At 46.0% G+C, this 17,522-nt stretch overlaps 2 protein-coding genes across 3 annotated transcripts; one reads left to right on the top strand and one right to left on the bottom strand.

The window, feature by feature from the left end:
• Positions 1-2,577: 2,577 nt before the first annotated feature.
• dmtf1 (cyclin D binding myb-like transcription factor 1) lies at positions 2,578-9,111 on the bottom strand. 2 transcript variants are annotated; one of them, XM_070991505.1, is made up of 17 exons: positions 9,026-9,111; positions 7,228-7,343; positions 6,957-7,052; positions 6,453-6,538; positions 6,049-6,160; positions 5,871-5,947; positions 5,630-5,787; positions 5,510-5,542; positions 5,318-5,427; positions 4,926-5,154; positions 4,706-4,857; positions 4,368-4,553; positions 4,191-4,273; positions 3,851-4,039; positions 3,485-3,694; positions 3,273-3,378; positions 2,578-3,109 (listed from the first exon to the last, which is right to left on the bottom strand). In XM_070991505.1, exons 2-17 carry the CDS (start codon positions 7,334-7,336, stop codon positions 3,075-3,077), a joined length of 1,971 nt encoding a protein of 656 aa, XP_070847606.1. In that variant the 5' UTR covers positions 7,337-7,343; positions 9,026-9,111; the 3' UTR covers positions 2,578-3,074. The 2 variants fall into 2 exon arrangements, with proteins under 2 accessions (XP_070847606.1, XP_070847607.1); XM_070991506.1 differs by having other exon boundaries at positions 7,228-7,346; positions 9,026-9,102.
• Positions 9,112-9,890: 779 nt separating this feature from the next.
• Positions 9,891-17,094, top strand: cwf19l1 (CWF19 like cell cycle control factor 1). The gene is made up of 14 exons (XM_070991507.1): positions 9,891-9,992; positions 10,630-10,714; positions 10,800-10,884; positions 11,275-11,376; positions 11,550-11,764; positions 11,864-11,979; positions 12,061-12,145; positions 12,635-12,787; positions 12,864-13,014; positions 13,697-13,776; positions 13,860-14,069; positions 14,410-14,529; positions 14,776-14,873; positions 15,558-17,094. Exons 1-14 carry the CDS (start codon positions 9,970-9,972, stop codon positions 15,700-15,702), a joined length of 1,668 nt encoding a protein of 555 aa, XP_070847608.1. The 5' UTR covers positions 9,891-9,969; the 3' UTR covers positions 15,703-17,094.
• Positions 17,095-17,522: the final 428 nt, after the last annotated feature.

Genomic DNA, 17,522 nt, shown 5'->3' with positions numbered 1-17,522 from the left:
GTTTACTCTTTATCAGAGGTCTAACTCAGACTGAGACCAAGACCAGTGACTGTATATAAAGATGGATGACATGACAGCTCGAAACATCTCCATCGCCCCCTGGTGGCCGGCTGTAGTATAGGTCGTAAATCCCACCCCTCCCTGTTAGTGGATTGGAAAGCAGGAGTCAAACTAAAAAAAAAATCAAAGTACAAAACAGATATGGTTTCTGTCGTTTTAGGTAGTTTTTACCTAATATTTACCTGATAAATCATTATTCTGGCATCTTAATTTGCAGTCACTGGTTAAGACATTTAGCTGTTGGTCAGTGGTGGAAACTCACTTTTACACACTTGACACAAAAAGTTTGCACAGATTTACTGCACACAGGTTCTCAGATGGCAGTTTAAGAGAAAACTATTTATATGGCTGCAAGATTTCACCATAATTCTGTTGTCAGACCTCACAGCAGATCTCACTCACCCCCATCCTAAGACCATTCAAAACTCCATAAGAAAAAGTTCTGATTTAAGGGAAAAGACAGAGAGAAAAGTCAGGGAAACAAAAAGTTGAAATTAGAAACAAAGTGCCCCCTCCCTGCTCTGTAGAGGCTGTAGAGCTCAGTTATGCAGCCTCACAGGAATAAACAGATCTTAAATGTGGATTGTATTTAAAGAGCTCACAGGAGGACAGAGCACTGCTGCCTGAGGATTTCGTCCTCCCCGCTGAGATGTTTCAGCATGTGAAGGAGCGTAGGAAGCGATGAGGGTCATTAAGTGTGGTTTTAGCTGCACCGTGTAATTTTCTATGGGAGGAGGAGCACTTTAAAAGTAGCACTTGCAGGGACTGAATGTTGTTTTTAGGGAGGTTAATATTTAAGGGCATTACAGAAGCAGAGTGTTAAAATGACAACGTGAGCTGTGAATCCTGGTGAGGCCACACATTAATCATCTGTGTGAACTCACTGAGGTGCGTTTAGGACCCCGGAGGATCAAACTGAGTCATCAGACGTGTTCATGCAGCCATTCATTCTTTCTGCTTACGTCAAGTTTATGGGAGGTTAAACCATCCTGTTCACTCCTGCAGGACAGTTCAGTCCAGGAGCTCCCAGCCTGCGGTTTGAGACCCCCCATTGGACGGCAGGATTACTTAGAAATCATAGAAAAAAGAGGCTCCTTATAAGTCCAGAGCTTTGATGGGGTCACGAGGAGGCGTTGCTTTAAACGGCCTCAAGCCAAAAAGGTTAGAAACCACCAGTTTAATGAAAAACCAGGACGACGTGATGACTGGGAATCAAACCTGTGACGTCCATCTGCGAGGTGGGACAGCTGAACCCTCAGCTGAGCCACAGCTCATACAGTATCTGTACGCAGTCCACATACTTATACACAGAGTACACCCACACGAGTTCAGAGCAGCTCTGCAGCTGTGAGACGCTTCTTTTAACGTGGGGTCAGTGAACGTCCCACTCGTCCTGAGACTCAGCGGCCTTCTGCACTTTTCCCTCGTTCAGACTTTATTTTTGCCAAATGTCGGGTTTTTCTACTTTTGTACTCTTTGATATTAAATGTTGCTTCTGAAAACAATCCTCTGTGCCGTGTTTTCACTGTTTTATCTGCAGGCTTCACTCTGTCATGTTTATTTATTTATTTATTTATTTAAGTCTTATATTCTGGTCCTCTGAGGGACAGCACAGCTTCAGACTTCAGCCTCGTTGAGCCTCCTCGTCTGGTCCAGTCTGGATGTTTCACAGGAGGAAAATATGGTGTTTGTTAATGTTGTTCTGACTCAGTCATCACTTCTTTGTGTTGAATGTGTTGAAATATTTAAAGGAATAAAACACACTAACCCTGATCCAGTTTTTTCTACAGAGCTTCCACCTGCTGACAACAAGTTTCAATAATCCTCCTCGTGGAGTTTGTAAGTATTCGTACTTCTATATTTCTCTCTGTTTTTACTACTTTGACTTTTGTGTATTAGACAAAACTGCTGGTGGCTGGTTGTCTGATGGCTCAACATTATTTTTCCTCCAGTAAATCTTTTAAATCTGACTTTCAGTCAGTTAATAATCTGTTCTCTCGAGATAAAACATGACAACGCTGCCTCCCAGTGTTCTCCCTGAGGAACTACACGTTCAAAGATCCTGTAAGCTCATGTTTTCTTCTGTCTCTCCTTCAGACTGTCAGATAAAGTGTTCTGTATTCATAAAACAAACAGCAGAGAAGTCAATCAGATGAGTGAAAAGATGGAGGAAAGTACATTTTAAATAAATAGTTCCCAAAGATGTAATTCTCTAATGTAAGTGTCCTTAAAAATTGATGCTTCAGAGTTTGCCTGAAAATCGTCACGTTAAAGTTTTCTTCAGTCAAAGTCCTCCAGCCGTTTTAACACTGCAAACAGGAACCACTAATAGTGACTTCAGCATATTTTTAATGTTTAATTTGCCTAAATGGGAACAAACGTGGGCTCTAAAAGAGGATTCAGGAGAATACCTGGACGACAGCAGGACATTTGATGAGCTCTCAGTACTGTTTGAAAAATAAAACTCAAGCAGAAAAACTGAAGAGATTCACTGTAAAACACAACAGAGAGACAAATAAAGTCTGAATGAAGTTTATTATAAATAAATGAGGCTCATAATGACTTAAAAGGAAGTGACAAACTAACTGAAACAGTTTATTCTTACAATCCTGACAAAAGGAGAATTGTTCAGTTTGACACTTCAGAGTTTATCGCTGACATAATTGTCTGGGTGGGGGGTCAGTTCAGGGTCTGTCTGGGTGGGGGGTCAGTTCAGAGTCTCTTTGGCACTGCAGAGGCTGCGAGGACGCGGTGACGGCCGGCCTCCTGCAGCGCTGCATTCACATTTCATCCAGGGGTTCAGCACGAAGTTTCATCGACACTTTCAGCTTCAGCTGAGTCTGTTTCACAGGCGTTAACGTCCCGGTTTAACAGGAGACGGGTGGTGTCTTCGCAGGTGGTGGAGATGTCCTGTGCAGCAGCTGGATCTTCACCACAGAAGAAGAAGGAGACAGGAAGTAGCCTCCTCCCGTCGTCCAGCCTTTAATCACCATCCACCGCGATGGGAGTCCCGCTCAGTCTGAGCCTTCCTGGTTCTCCAAGATGGGATCTGAGGACAGAAGGAGAGCGAAGGAACGTCGTCACGCTGAGAACGAACGCGCGCGCGTGTGTGTGTGTGTGTGTGTGTGTGTGTGTGTGTGTGTGTGTGTGTGTGTGTGTGTGTGTGTGTGTGTGTGTGTGTGTGTGTGTGTGTGTGTGTGTGCGCGTGTTACCTGTCAGTGTACTGCTGATGTTGGGAGGAGACACAATCAACACGGCACTGCCAGATGTTATCCCAGAATGCACCACTGGAGCCTCGACAGAGGGGGAACTCAGCTCCTGACACACAAATATCTGCTTTATTATCTCGAGTTGTCTTTTCAAAATAAAAGCATGTGCATCGTGCAGCTTCATTAAAGAAAACACTGAAGGTCCATGTTTGCACCTTGTCAGTGAAGCCATCCGTCATTGGCTCCTGAGTTTCCGTGACAACGCTCTCTGAACCCTCCAGGAGACTTGTGGCTTCGAGGCGGTCGTCCTGGCTCCGCCCCTCTGTCTCCACAACCAGCTGTGATTGGCCAAGGGGGTCTGAGGACACGGGGTCAGAGGTGACGGTCTGGATGATGACCCCATCGCTGGAGCAGAGGCCATCCGACTGAGGAGGGAAAACACACACACACACACACGCACACACACACACACACACACACACACACACACACACACACACACACACACACACACACACCTATTACCTGCTGTACACACAGAGCAGCGCTGAAATCACCACAAACATATCGTCCAAACTGACCGACAGACTGTGGAGGATGATGTGTTCGTGTGATGAGGGAGAGGAGCCCGTCGTCAGGGTAACCGTGCTGTTATTGGCTAAGCTGAGCGGAAGGCCCTGACTGGTGGAGAGGCTGAGCGGGAGGCCCTGATTGGACGTCGTCTGGAGGTAGTAGGTCCCCGGGGTGCCGGTGGGCTGCAGGTGGAAGGACTGAAAAAGAAAGGATGAGCAAACTCGTCTTTAGGAATAAAGAAGGACATTTTTCACAGAAAGAAGGACGGAGACAATTTAAGGTCTAGAATTGTCCAAAGTCTTCTGATCTGTGTTTAAACTGGAACTGAAGTCCTTGTGTCGTCCTTACAGGAAGGATCTCGAAGGTCTGCAGGGCTCCTGTGTTCAGAGTGATGGTTTCACTGTCGCTGGCTGCTGCTGAAGAATCTGAAGCTGACAGACAAACAGACCGACGGTCAGTCCAGTGTCCACATGGAGACACCCAACAGGACGGAGCTCAGCGAGACACACAGCTGCAGAGCCTCACCCAGGTGTGTGATCTGCAGCGGGATCTGAACGGGAATCTGCAGGGCGGCCACAGAGCTGGGGGCGGGGCTGCCGCCGCTCTCCTCCAATCGGGTGAGTCGGATCTGGAGCGAGGAGGACGAGGGACTTCCTGGTCCTGATGACGTCTGTGAGGACGCCATCAGCTCCTGGAGACCCTTCAAGAGGACTGGACACACACACACGTGAGTGTTGTAATATTGATGACGTCATATTTAATAATATCAAGGAGGAAGTTAGGACAATCGTGTGTGTGTGTGTGTGTGTGTGTGTGTGTGTGTGTGTGTGTGTGTGTGTGTGTGTGTGTGTGTGTGTGTGTACCACTGAAGGGGATCTCCTTGTGATTGGCTACTTGTCTCTTGATGCTCCACCACTTGGATCGCAGCCACTGAGGTGATCGGACGCTGCTCCACCCGCCTGCAAGATCCTCCCACTTGATCTCATTCTCGTCCTCCACCTCCAGCTCCGAAATCCTGAAACACACCGAGGAGTTATTTATGCGCACACACACACACACGTGTACACACACACGCACACACACCTGCGTATGAGGCTGAGGTCGTCCTCCTTCATCCACTCCGTTCCTCCGCTGTGTTTCCAGTTCAGGTAGTTCAGCCACTTCGACCGACACTGTTTCTCTGAGCGCGTGCGAACCTGATCGGCCACCGTCGCCCAGGAAACGCCCCCGGTGACCGCCGACCCAGGCGACACGCCCGCCATCTCATACACGACCTCGGCGAGACGTCTCTCCTCCTCCTCGCTCCATTTACCTGTTGGACAAGAAGACAACAATGATCCATAAATGAACAAATATCAGCTTCATGTGCGTGTGTTAGCTTAGCTTAGCACAAAGACTGGAAGCAGGGGGAAACTGCTAGCCTAGCTCTGTCAAAAGTTAAAACTAATATCCCATAATTCCACCCGGCTCCGTACCTGTGTTGCAGGTGTCCTTCATCAGCCGGCAGCGGTCTTTGACGGACGAGGCGCTGCGACCCAGAGCCGCTCCGATGGTCGCCCAGTCGTTCCCGTGCTTCTCCCTCAGCCTGAACACAAACTCCACACATCAACAACACGCTGGCGTCTGTTTTAAACACCTTTGATGAGACAGACGGAGGTTTCACTCACGCTTTCAGCTTCTCGATCTCGTCAGGAGCGTACCTGCGAGAGAAAAACAGATCACTGTTCAAACTGAGACCACGGCGGAGCTGCACTTCGTTTCCCGCCACCTTCTCCTCGCAGACTCACTTGCCGACGTGGTTCCGGTTGTCGTACATTCGCAGAACTCGTCTGTAGACGGCGAACAGCGGCCTGTTTAAGCCCAGAGCCACAGAGCGGTAGAAATCCTTCCTCTCCTCTTTGGACATCTCGAAAATGATCTCCGCCGGGTCGTCGATGCCTCGGCCCTGAAACACACGGCCGAGCGAAACGTGTAACGTGTGCAGAGAGCGTCTTTAAATGCAGGCAGAGAAAAGGAAAAGAAGCGCACCTTCACGTATCGATCGATGTTGCTCATCAGAATGTCGATCTCCTCTTTGGACCACATGCCCTGTTTCCACTTATGACCTGAACAAATGTTGAAAAGAGCATCAAACACAAGCGTTCATTCAGACTGAACTCGAGCCTGAAACCTGCAGGTGCTTCAGCCCTGAGCCCAGTCTGTGCACCTTTGTTAGCCAGCGTGTCTTTGTCCTCTTTGGTCGTGAACCAGGCCTGACTGACAGGCGACACCTCTGTCTTCTGATTGGGCGAGAGCGAGTCCTCATCCTCCTGCAGAATCTACACACACACACACACACACACACAAAGACATTTTTCAGACCAAAACCACAAATTCATCCTCGACACAGTTTCAATCATTGGACGCTCATCTGAAGAAGTTATCAACCCAGAAATGCAAAACAATCAGTTTGAGCTTAAATTGTCAGATTTTTAAATGAGGTTTGGTGCGTTTCACTGTGTCACCAATGTACTGTAAAGAAAACCAGTGAATAAGATGAGCCCTTTGAAAGGCTAAAAACAAAGGTCTGCTTCATTTAGGGTGCAGAAGAAGAAGAATGTTTATCTGTGCCTGAATCTGAGCGACGCCGTCCTCCGACAGATCAGCCTCCGCCGTGGCCGTCATCGTCACCTCGAAGCCTTCATTGTTCTCCGACACTGAAGAGAAGAAAGAAAAAGCTGTTTCAGCTGCAGGGAAGAATTTATTCAGCCAAAAGCTTTGTTAGTTTGTAAGAGTTTTTTTTATAACTACCAAGAGTCTGAGAAGCTTCATGTAAAATGTAAAACTGCACTGAGCTGTAGGATAAACGACTTCTGTCAAATGTGAATGTGAACCTTTAATTACAGAGCAGTTAACACTCCGTTAAACTGATGACTGATGTTACTTTCTTTCTAGATGAGGCGACTCCACGCAGGAAAGGTTACGCCTGCAGACTGAGGACGTGTCGCCTCGTCCTCACGTCTCTGAAGGGACGTCTGAGGGTTTGCTGCACCTGATGGTGTGACTGACGGTGTAAGTGTCGGTGTCCCTGAGGGACGGATGTTGTTATGTTACAGTGTAAAATGTGCGTCTCACTCGGTAAGGTGACCACAGAGAACTGAGGCGCGTCCAAGTCGTCCTGTTCGTCTGTCGAGAGACGCAGCTTCTTCTGGAGGGGCTCCGAGTCCTCATCTACACACACACACACACACACACACACACACACACACACACACACACACACACACACACACACACACGCTTAACACACATGTTCTGGACTATCAGAGGCTTCTTTACAGTGAAGGCGTGCGTGCGTGCGTGCGTGCGTGCGTGTGTGTGTGTGTGTGCGTGTGTGTGACCCCACCGTTGGGAGGACAGTGCAGTATGATGCTTCCATCGCTGTCCTGCGTGAGCGTGACGGACTTGACGCTTTGTAATGCCGCGGCCTCGTCGTCCTCTGCCGCTGAGCTCATCGTGAACCTGCTGATCAGTGAAACCATTAATCGACAAACTGTCCAGGATTCACTCAACTGCCAACGATTCTGATAATCGATTGATCACTCTGAGTCATTTTTCAGGAAAAGGAAAGTCAAATTTCTGTGATTTCAGCTTCTTACATGTCAATTTTTTCTGGTTTCTTTATTCCTCTCTGACAGTAAACTGAATATTTTTGTGACGTGGACAAACTGAGACATCGGAGGACGTCGTCCTGGATTCTGGGAAACACTGACGGACATTTTCTGACATTTCATAGAACAAACTAATCGGTTGAGAGAATACGCAACAGATTAATCGACAGTGAAAATAATCATCAGTCGCATTATGAACATTAGTTAGTACTGTCAATTAGAGATCTTAAAATGGGACATTTATTCAGTTTGATAACATTTATGTGAGTTTTGTGTCATTTAATTCATTTTTATTAAGTCATGACAGGAACACCAAAACCATGAAAAGTGCCATGTTGTGTACATTACAGCAGCTCATAAGTAACCCATGAAAAAGCAGAACTCCCTTTAAAACTGAGCCACTTTAAACTAAACTATGCACTCACTGCCATTTCACTTCAAAATCACTAGTTAAAATATTAAATGTATCCTGAGTTTGGACTGGTGAATTCGGGGTAGATGTGATTTATAAACAAGATAGATATTTTAATAAAAGTCCAAACCAACAGAACGAGCTGCCTCACATTTCACTGGAAACTGAAAGCTGAGGTGTAATCTGACTTCTAGATGCATGCTGTGATTGTTGTAGAGCAAATCTGCCGAACTGGAGGCTGGATGGTGTCTATAAAATTAAAGCCAAGCTATAATGTGTACTGAATACAGTTCTGGCAATGTTAGACTATTACCGAACTCCGTTCCAAACTTGTACCTATTTAGAGCCAAACTGCAAACCGGTACAGACATTCAACTCAAACAGTAGTACTTATGACGTTTTACTTATCATACTTAGGATCAGTAAACTCGTTTGAGAGGTGACACTAAAATAATTTTAGAAAAACTCTAAAACTATATTTTGACCCTAACCTACTCTCTGCCGCCCCCGCTGACCCAGCCCGCAGACAGACCATGATGTGCTCAATGTGTTGTGCTTGTTGGACAGTATGTAAGCCAAAATGAGGTTGGATCACTTTTAAAAAGATTTTACTTCATATCCAAGTCAGTAAAGTAGTTCTTTGTCGTCACTCAGTAAGTCTATGTAGAATCGGTCTATTATTGAATTGAGTTTGGTCCGTGCATCGCAGTTTGGCACACAGCCGAAAACACTGGCATTCAGCGCAGAGATGAACGACTTTAAATCTAAGATCTAAAAACCTCTGGCTACACCGACGACACAATTCAAGCCATTCTAGTCTAAATACATAAAATCACGAAGGTGGTTGTGTTAAAAGACGTTTCCAGGAGACACACGGCACCCCCCTATTGATGGAGCTCTGATGCTAACCATTGGCATCCAGCTAGCAGCCCAGCTAAATGAAAGACGAAAAATGTCCGGCGCCATGTTCGTCGACAAGGTGAAGCTTATGGCGTCTGTGCGGTTTGACGGTGTTCCGCCGTTTTATTCTTGATTTTTCCCACTTTGAGCTCTTTCTGCGCGCCCCCCGGCTCCGACTACCAAACAGAAAGTGAATTTTTACTTTTGATTTGGCTACTTACTTCCTGTTTTTGGTCCGGGGACTTGTGAGTTACCAGGATGAAGGTAAGTGCCAGGATGGAGGATCGGCCGTCCGAGGGCCGGCGGGTTGCCAGATAATAAGATTATCCGTAAAATGGAAAGTCAGCGTCTCAATTGTGATGATTTTCAGTTGTTTCTGTGTTTTATATCGTCATAGTAAATTGAATGTATTTGATTTTGGACTGTTAGTTGAACAAAGTAAAACAATAACATTTTAAGATTTCACTTCGGGATTTAGGAAATTGTTTTTCACCATGTTTTTTTCCCAAATAAAGCAATTTGCCTATTCATGTTTATGTATATTTTAGATGATACAAAACATAATCTGTGTATTAGATATCAATTTAGCTCGCACGTTTTAACAGACTTCCTGATTTTTCTTATTCATTTCACAGACAATAGAATTTAATAGAAAATCCAACCAATGTTTAATTGAGTTAAAAAGTTAGTTCTTTAACTTGGAATTAATCTTGACTTGAATTTCGCTGATGAAGCTTGGAGTGTGTACCAAAGCTGTTTGAAAACCTCATAAGTGCATTATTGTTTTGTGATTATATGGTTAAAGTGTGTAATTATTTGTTTTGAATCCAAAACATTTCAATTGCGTCTAAGAATCAAACCTGGCAACCATCCTCTCCGCGAAAAAATCTGTCCGGGTAACAACCTGACTTATTTTTTTATATATATATATACTTAAATAATATCGAGTTGATGTTATGAATCCGTGTTCACAGTGGAAAAAAATAATAATTTTTTAGTGTTTATTTTGCAGCTAACTTTGTCCGTAAATGATGTGTGATTTGCTGAGACGGAAAAGGTTCCGCTGTAATTTCGATCGGACAACTATTGGCGACGAACCGCACGTTCAAGCTGCAAAAATCCAAATCACACATTTTAACAAGTTCTGCTGTAATTTAGTGAAGACATGGGGGAACAGCCAGTCAGAGTGTAAGTTTAACTTTACGGACATTTAAACTGTGTTTTTAACGATGTTTCATCCGGTTACATGTGGTTGAATCTGTGATGGTGTGTAGTTTGTTTGATGTGACCCATGATGTTACAGGCTGTCTGTTAGATTTGTCCAGTAAATACTTTCATAAAAGCTTTATGGATATGCCGGAAAACAGTGTTTATTAAAACTTTGAAAGCAGCTGAAGTTGTTTCATTTGCCTTCAAGGTCCGAATGAACCCAATGCGAAACGTGACGACTCGCGCCGAACCTCATTCAAAATACTGACAGTTTAAGGCCGCGCGCCTCCTCCGCTCGTTTGTACGCATCAGAAGACGCGATGAAGAAGCATAAACGATGTCCAGTGGAGACTGGAAGCTGCGGAATACACCCACTCCACCAAATCCATCTGCTTTAGGACAATTAAGTCTGCTGCATCCACATTTTTAATCTGACACTGAAAGTTAAACCAATACAAAGTGCAGTTGAAATATTCCTGATGTAAAAGTGCGCGTGAAGGTCGTGTTTTGTTTGCCGAATTGAAACGTTGTCCGTGAGTGTGAAATGCTCCTTTAAAGCAGCGCTGTGTTTCTTATTTAAAGACAGTCTGAAGTATTGAAGTGTGTCTGTTTGCAGTTTGGCTTGTGGGGACGTTGAAGGCAGACTGACCGCCCTGTTCAGCCGAGTCCAGAGCATCCAGAAGAAGACCGGGCAGTTCGATGTGAGTCCGTTTGCTCCAGCTGCTCTCATTTCATGTTTCACAGTCACCGCGCTGTCGCCTGATGTTTGCTGCTGTGTCCTCGCAGCTGCTGCTGTGTGTTGGAGAGTTTTTTGGGACGACCCCAGAGGCCGAAGCCGAGTGGCAGCAGTACAAAACCGGAGCGAAGAAAGGTGCAAACATCTGGAGAAACAACTGTTCAGCCAAACACAGAAAAACCTTCAGAAAAGCAACTTTAAAGCAGGATTTCTTTAAATAATTCAGTGTGGGTTATTATGAGGGGTTGGGCTGTGTGACCTCAGTTTTCTTGGCTTAAACCGTCGCTTTTTGCCATGACCTTTGGTGCATCACCGCCCTTTATTGTAAATTAAATAAATACGAAACTGAAATGAAAAAGGTTCATACTAAAACTAAAATATCTCATTGAAACAGTGAAAAACAGGCTAACAGGATAAATTTGGGTTTTCAGTCTTTGATTGGCTGATGAGGAAATCAGGTTTCTGCTCCTACAGACGGTTTCTTCTTGGTTCTCTCTCTAAGCTTCTTCTTTTGTGCCTCCTCAGCTCCCATCCACACCTACATCCTCGGAGCGGCGAGCCAGGAGACGGTGAAGAGTTTCCCCAGCGCTGACGGCTGTGAGCTGGCTGACAACATCACATATCTGGGTAAGACTCTGCTTCCCTTAAAGGAAAGTAATGGAGGGAGTGAGATGCAAGAAGACAGGAGTGAGGAAAAGGTGGATGCAGTTAAATGTCGAGGAGCGAGGAACAATCGGAAGCGGGAAAATGTCTCCAGAGTTTTGGTTTGACATTAAAGTTTCCTTGGGTCTGTGTTCCAGGTCGGCGGGGTGTGTTCACGGGCGTGTCAGGATTACAGATCGCCTACGTCAGCGGTCGCGAGGCCCTGCAGGAGCCGGCGCCGGCGCACTGCTTCACGTCCAAAGATCTGTCGGCCCTCGTGGCCCCGCTGACCAGCAGCTCCAAGTTCAGAGGCGTCGACATCCTGCTGACGTCACAGTGGCCCAGAGGAGTGTGGCAGTACGGAAACAACCCGGTAACGACCAAGTCCAGCGTCAATTTAAGGTCCGTTTTTAAGGCGGCGTGGACGAGGTGTCAGGAGTGAACTCTGCTTTTTCACCTGTCTCTGTGGCAGGAAGTGAACACAAAGTCCTGTGGAAGCGGCTCCATCGCCAGCGTCGCCGACAAGCTGAAACCTCGATACCACTTTGCTGCACTAGAGGGCGCTCACTATGAAAGACTCCCCTACAGGTAGACTTCCTCCACCCCCGCAGACCGAGCGATTCACACGTGTTGACGCTTCTGTTCACGGCTTTCCGTTTCCATCCTCAGGAATCACGTCGTTCTCCAGGAAAATGCTCAGCACGTCAGCCGATTCATCGCCCTGGCAACCGTCAACAACCCCGCCAAGAAGAAGGTGTGTTTGTCGTCTCGGAGTCGTGACTCCATCAGATGTGAACACACAGACATGATGCACATGTTTTTACATTCAGTGTGACTGAGAGGAGGAAGGGATGGGACCTCAGATGTCTGATGTGCATAAACGTCAATGAATCTGATTGAAGTTATTGAAAAAAGATGGTTCAGAACTTGCCTGAGAATCTTCACATTTTAAAGTTTTCTTCACGATCAGAGAAAAACAGGGACAGTTGTCTGAAGCTCCATGAGTTCACTGCAAACAGGAGCTGCTAACAGCTAATTCAGCTAACTTTTAATAACAATTTGCCAAAAATCCAAACAGTTTCAGGCTCAAGGGTCAGACTTTAAAAGCCTTTAAACCATCACACCCTGAGCCGTCTGTCTGTCCGTCCGTCTGTCTGTCTGTCCGTCTGTCCGTCCGTCTGTCCGTCCGTCCTTCCGTCCGTCCGTCTGTCCGTCCGTCTGTCCGTCTGCGTGGCCGCTGCAGTATTTGTACGCCTTCAACATCATCCCCATGAAGACCATGGATCCATCAGAGCTGGTGAAGCAGCCGCAGGACGTGACAGAGAGTCCCTACAGATGCTCCGCCAAAGACAAGACGGACAAACAGAAGACAGGCTTCAGCACCGCAGAGGCAGAGGTGCAGAGAGTGTGTGTGTGCGTGCGTGTGTGTGTGTATACAGAATAGAAAATGAATTTTCCCGTCCTCTTTCCAGGAGCCGGCCCGTCAGTACTTCTTTGACATGAGCAGGAAGCAGGGCGGCGGACCCCGGGGCCGCGGCAGGAAGAGATATTCAGACGGAGACGGACGAGGACGAGACCAGCAGCAGGACAGAGACGGACAGCCCAAACAGCCCCGCAGACACCGTGAGTCCAACCAGGGAAACGTTCCCGTCAGGGAAATCAGCGTGAAGGCAGATCAGAGTCTGGAGAATCACGCGCTGGTCCTCCTGGAACTTAAATGGCGTCCATCAGTCGCTGAACTCCTTCTTCTACTTTTTCATTCAGCTCGATGTGAATTTTCACTTTTGTGTGAAAATTAGAAAGAAATTAGAAAAGTTCTTACTAATGTGATGAATAGAAACATGCTGACAACAACATTTACGTCTATTTGTGGGCCAAAATGAGGAGCAAAACCCCATAAATGCTCTAGATTTTGGCTAATTGGTGCCACTATAAGCATCCCAGATTAGCTGTTAGCACTTCCTGTTTCCACTGGACCCTCTGACGTACAGACAGCCGTCATTGGAGCAGTTTGATGCTTAAGAAAAAGTGACGATTCTCAGCTCTGAATTGTCGTGTTTCTGTGATTTCTTAGTGGATTTCTGGACGTTTGTTCAGTTCAGGCTGCAACAGTCTGAGATGTTTACATCCTGATCATACTGTATTACAGCGTATTGATATGATGGTGTCACACGATTGTTCTTCTTCATGATGATGATGATTATTATTATTATTATTATTATTATTAGTGACAGTGACCCTGTAAGAATGTTTTTTTAGTTGGAGTTGCACTACGTGAATGAGTTGTCTGTTTTACTGTGTGCAGCTCAGCCTACTGGTCCCTGCTGGTTCTGCCTGGCCAGTCCTCAGGTGGAGAAACACCTGGTCGTCAGCATAGGAACACACGTGAGTTTCGACGGTCGGTTGTGAAGCCGAAGCGTCGGCTGACCTCGTGGTGATAAACCCTGTTTGTTTGGCTTTGCCGGCAGTGTTACCTGGCCATGGCGAAGGGCGGCCTGACTCCTCACCACATGCTGATCCTCCCCATCGGTCACTACCAGTCTGTGGTGGAGCTCAGCTCGGAGGTGGTGGAGGAGATGGAGAAGTACAAGTCGGCCCTGAAGAGCTTCTACAAGAGCAGAGGAGAGCGCTGCGTGCTGTTTGAGAGGAATTACAGAAGCCAGCACCTGCAGCTCCAGGTGGAAACACACAGTTTGATGCTGAGTGTCAGCAGCGCAGAGGAAGTCCAGAATGACTCCGTCACAGTTTCACAGCTCGCAGAAATGTTTAAAAGTGCCAGATGTTGCTTACAGAGACGATCGTTGGTGCTGACAGTCACAGTCTCATCCAACTTTACCTTTAATAACGAAAATCCACTCAGCTGTTAAATTAATTGAAACACTTTGTTGGTAGTGCAGCAAATAAATGTTCGTTTTCAATTAATTTGCCAAATATTTTAGCAAGAAAACTGAATTTTTTTGTTTTTTTTAATGTTTGGCGTGCGGCACGTGTTGAAGCTCTTGTGTGTCGTCACGTCAGGTCGTCCCGGTGCCGCTGGACCGCTGCACCACAGAGGACATCAAGGAGGCGTTCATGGTCCAGGCTCAGGAGCAGCAGATGGAGCTCATGGAGATTCCTCAACACACCGACCTCAAACAGGTGTGTGTGGACACACACTGCGCACACACCTGGGTCCAAAAACTGCACCCGCACTCAGTATGATACAGTTCATAGAAAAGCTGCATTAGGCCAGAATTTAAAAATTGTGTGTGTGTGTGTGTGTGTGTGTGTGTGTGTGTGTGTGTGTGTGTGTGTGTGTGTGTGTGTGTGTGTGTGTGTGTGTGTGTGTGTGTGTGTGTGTGTGTGTGTGTGTGTGTGTGTGTGTGTGTGTGCGCGTGCGCTCAGATTGCTCCTCCAGGGACTCCGTACTTCTACGTGGAGCTGGACTCTGGAGAGAAACTCTACTATCGTATCCAGAAACACTTTCCTCTGCAGTTTGGAAGGTAAACCGCACAAGAACAGTCTGCGTGTGACGTCGTCAGAAACTGATGATTCACAGCGAAAAACACTGTTAAACGTCTTAAATACAAAGATTCCAGCTCTTATTGTCCAACGTGAATCTATTTCAAGTCAAAACACTGATTTCATTCAGTGACAGACCTCCTGAGAATGTCTGATGATCAAGAGCAAACATCCAAAATCACAGAAAGAACGCACTGCAGAACTTCACTGAGAATCTTCACATTTCTAAGTTTTCTTCAGTGTCCCAGTGATCCGCTGATAGTTATCAGTATAACAATGGGTGCACTGCAAACAGGAGCTGCTAACAGCTAATTCGGCTTAGTTTTAATGCGAGTTCAGAGGACGGCAGCTTCATTTAACAGCAGCTGTAATTACTGCTGAGAGACACACTCATACACACTCCGGTCTGGACTCAAATCACTGAGCAGCTCAGGTAATATTAAAGTCACCCACTCCCCTTCAGCTCCCCGGCGTCCCCCTTTGGAGACATCTGTCCTCCTCTCGTCTCTTTGTCCTGCTGAGTGTCCATGTGTTAAATTACAGAGCGCACACCTGCAGTGTTTTTACTGTGATTCCTAACAGCAATACTCTGCGCGCGCGCGTGCGTGTGTGCGTGTGTGTGCGTGTGTGTGCGTGTGTGTGTGCGTGCGTGTGTGCGTGTGCAGGGAGGTTCTGGCCAGCGAGGCGTTGCTGAACATCCCGACTCGAGCTGATTGGAAGGAGTGTAAACAGAGCAGAGAGGAGGAGGAGGAGGGCTGCAAACAGCTGAGAGACGACTTCCAGCCGTATGACTTCGCCTGGGAGGACTAGCACACGCACACACACACACACACACACACACACACACACACACACACACACACACAGGACTGTACCACCAGCACAGCCCGGGTCGTTGTTGCTGTTTTTGTTTGTAACGTCTTTTGTTTTTTCCTCCCTGAAGCTGTTAAATGAGAGCACTTTGATGTTTTGGGAAATACGTGTTTTCCCTTCGTTCCTCCTGCTCGTTCATGGTGAAGCTTTTGGAGCCCAAACGCTTCAAACCAGAGTTTTCTCTTTAAAGAAAGTCATGGAGGGAGCAGAGATACTAGCAGACCATTTGTGTTTTATCCTGAAGGATCACGAAAGTTTAAAGTCTCTTGATGTGTCGCCACTTTTCTGAAATCTTTCTTTCAGAACATTTTTCTTTATCAGTTGAAAACACGGCTCTTCAGTGCTGAAAATGTGAGTTTGAAAGGTCAGCAGTGACTTTCACTTCTTCCTGATACATAAAACGACTTTGTGCAGCTGCTGCATGAACTCCTTCACAATAAAAGTTGAAATCGTCACAAACTGAGGCTCCAAAAACACTTTGAGAACCACAACAAAGTAAAAACTTAAGAGCAGCTCGACAGCCTTTTCTATCGTTTCTCTGACGGCTCTTTTAAGCTCAACTCTGGGGAAAACAGTTTTTAACATATTTCTGCTATTTTGTAAATGATCCTCAATTAAACTCTTATTTTGGGTTCCTGGTGTCATGCTCTTCGTTATTAGAAGAAGGTGGTCTGCACACTGCGTATGCTCCAAGAAAATTTATTTGCTTAAAAAGGCAACGTTTCGATCTTCATCAGGCACTGAAACAATGAGTCAGCTTATATCAGAGCTCCTGTCCAAACAACAGAGCGCACCCCGAAGGTGACAGCTGGCATAACTTCCTCCTGAAGGCACGGGCTCGTATGCATTGACCTTCTGGATTTATCAGGCATGAGCAATCAAAGAAGAGCTTTGAGATCAAACTCCATACTGAGGCCCTTAGGAGACAGAGTATTTAGCATATATACATGTATGTATATAAAATGCCTCCCTTCTCAGGAGAAGATTATCTGTCTCCACGTCTGGGACTAGAAACATGTTCAATTCCGATATATCTTAAGTAGTGCTGTCAATCGATTAAAATATTTAATCGCGATTAATCGCATAAATGTCAGTTAACTCACGATTAATCGCAAATGAATCGCACATTTTGATCTATTCTTAAGGTCCCATTAATTATCATTTTAATACTGTTATCTACATGGAAAAGTGGATCGGCTCGCTTTGTGCAAATGTTTTTTATTGAAAACGTGTAGTGCTTTATTTCACTCTGACATTCTCACTTTGAGCAGTTGTTCACATTTGAATGAATCAAATCTCACATTTTAACACTGTCAATAAACAGATGACAAAAAATAAATGCTTGGTTACAAAAAAAGCCCCTCAACAGCCCTTTCTAAGGGATCATCAGAGGCTCATCAACGCAGCCTCTTATTTCTCTCCAGAAACAATGAACATCACTTGTCTCTGGCTGCAGTCAGCTTGTTTTTAGTTGTGGTATCCACATCCTCTGTGGAAAGCATCCATTGTCGCCTGGTTTTGACCAGCAGGCGGCGATTTCGCATTCGCCGTGTGTTTGGCCATCAGGTGTATTTCAGACTGGATGAGCTGCAGTGATAACTCAGTTCACACCAACAACACACACAGATAACTTGTGTCTTGTCAGTCAACCCACCTGACAACTTTTTGAAACTAAACTTTCATCAGAATCTTATTTGTGGGTAGCCTACTCCTTTACAGCTAGCGAGCAGACAACACCAAACACATGCGTGGGGCGT

The sequence above is a fragment of the Chaetodon trifascialis genome, chromosome 22 (genome assembly GCF_039877785.1).
Source record: "Chaetodon trifascialis isolate fChaTrf1 chromosome 22, fChaTrf1.hap1, whole genome shotgun sequence".
Lineage (NCBI taxonomy): Eukaryota > Metazoa > Chordata > Actinopteri > Chaetodontiformes > Chaetodontidae > Chaetodon > Chaetodon trifascialis.
This window is presented reverse-complemented; position numbering and strand designations above follow the sequence as displayed.

What these genes read in the sequence shown, in the direction of transcription:
- dmtf1 (XM_070991505.1), bottom strand. Translation starts at nt 7,336, where the DNA reads ATGAGCTCAGCGGCAGAGGACGACGAGGCCGCGGCATTACAAAGCGTC. An exon ending in GAGATCGAGAAGCTGAAAGC is followed by an intron (nt 5,428 to 5,509) that starts GTGAGTGAAACC and finishes GTTTGTGTTCAG; the next exon opens with GCTGAGGGAGAAGCACGGGA. An exon ending in CGGATGGCTTCACTGACAAG is followed by an intron (nt 3,379 to 3,484) that starts GTGCAAACATGG and finishes TTTGTGTGTCAG; the next exon opens with GAGCTGAGTTCCCCCTCTGT.
- cwf19l1 (XM_070991507.1), top strand. Translation starts at nt 9,970, where the DNA reads ATGGGGGAACAGCCAGTCAGAGT. An exon ending in GGGGAACAGCCAGTCAGAGT is followed by an intron (nt 9,993 to 10,629) that starts GTAAGTTTAACT and finishes GTCTGTTTGCAG; the next exon opens with TTTGGCTTGTGGGGACGTTG. An exon ending in ACAACCCCGCCAAGAAGAAG is followed by an intron (nt 12,146 to 12,634) that starts GTGTGTTTGTCG and finishes TGGCCGCTGCAG; the next exon opens with TATTTGTACGCCTTCAACAT.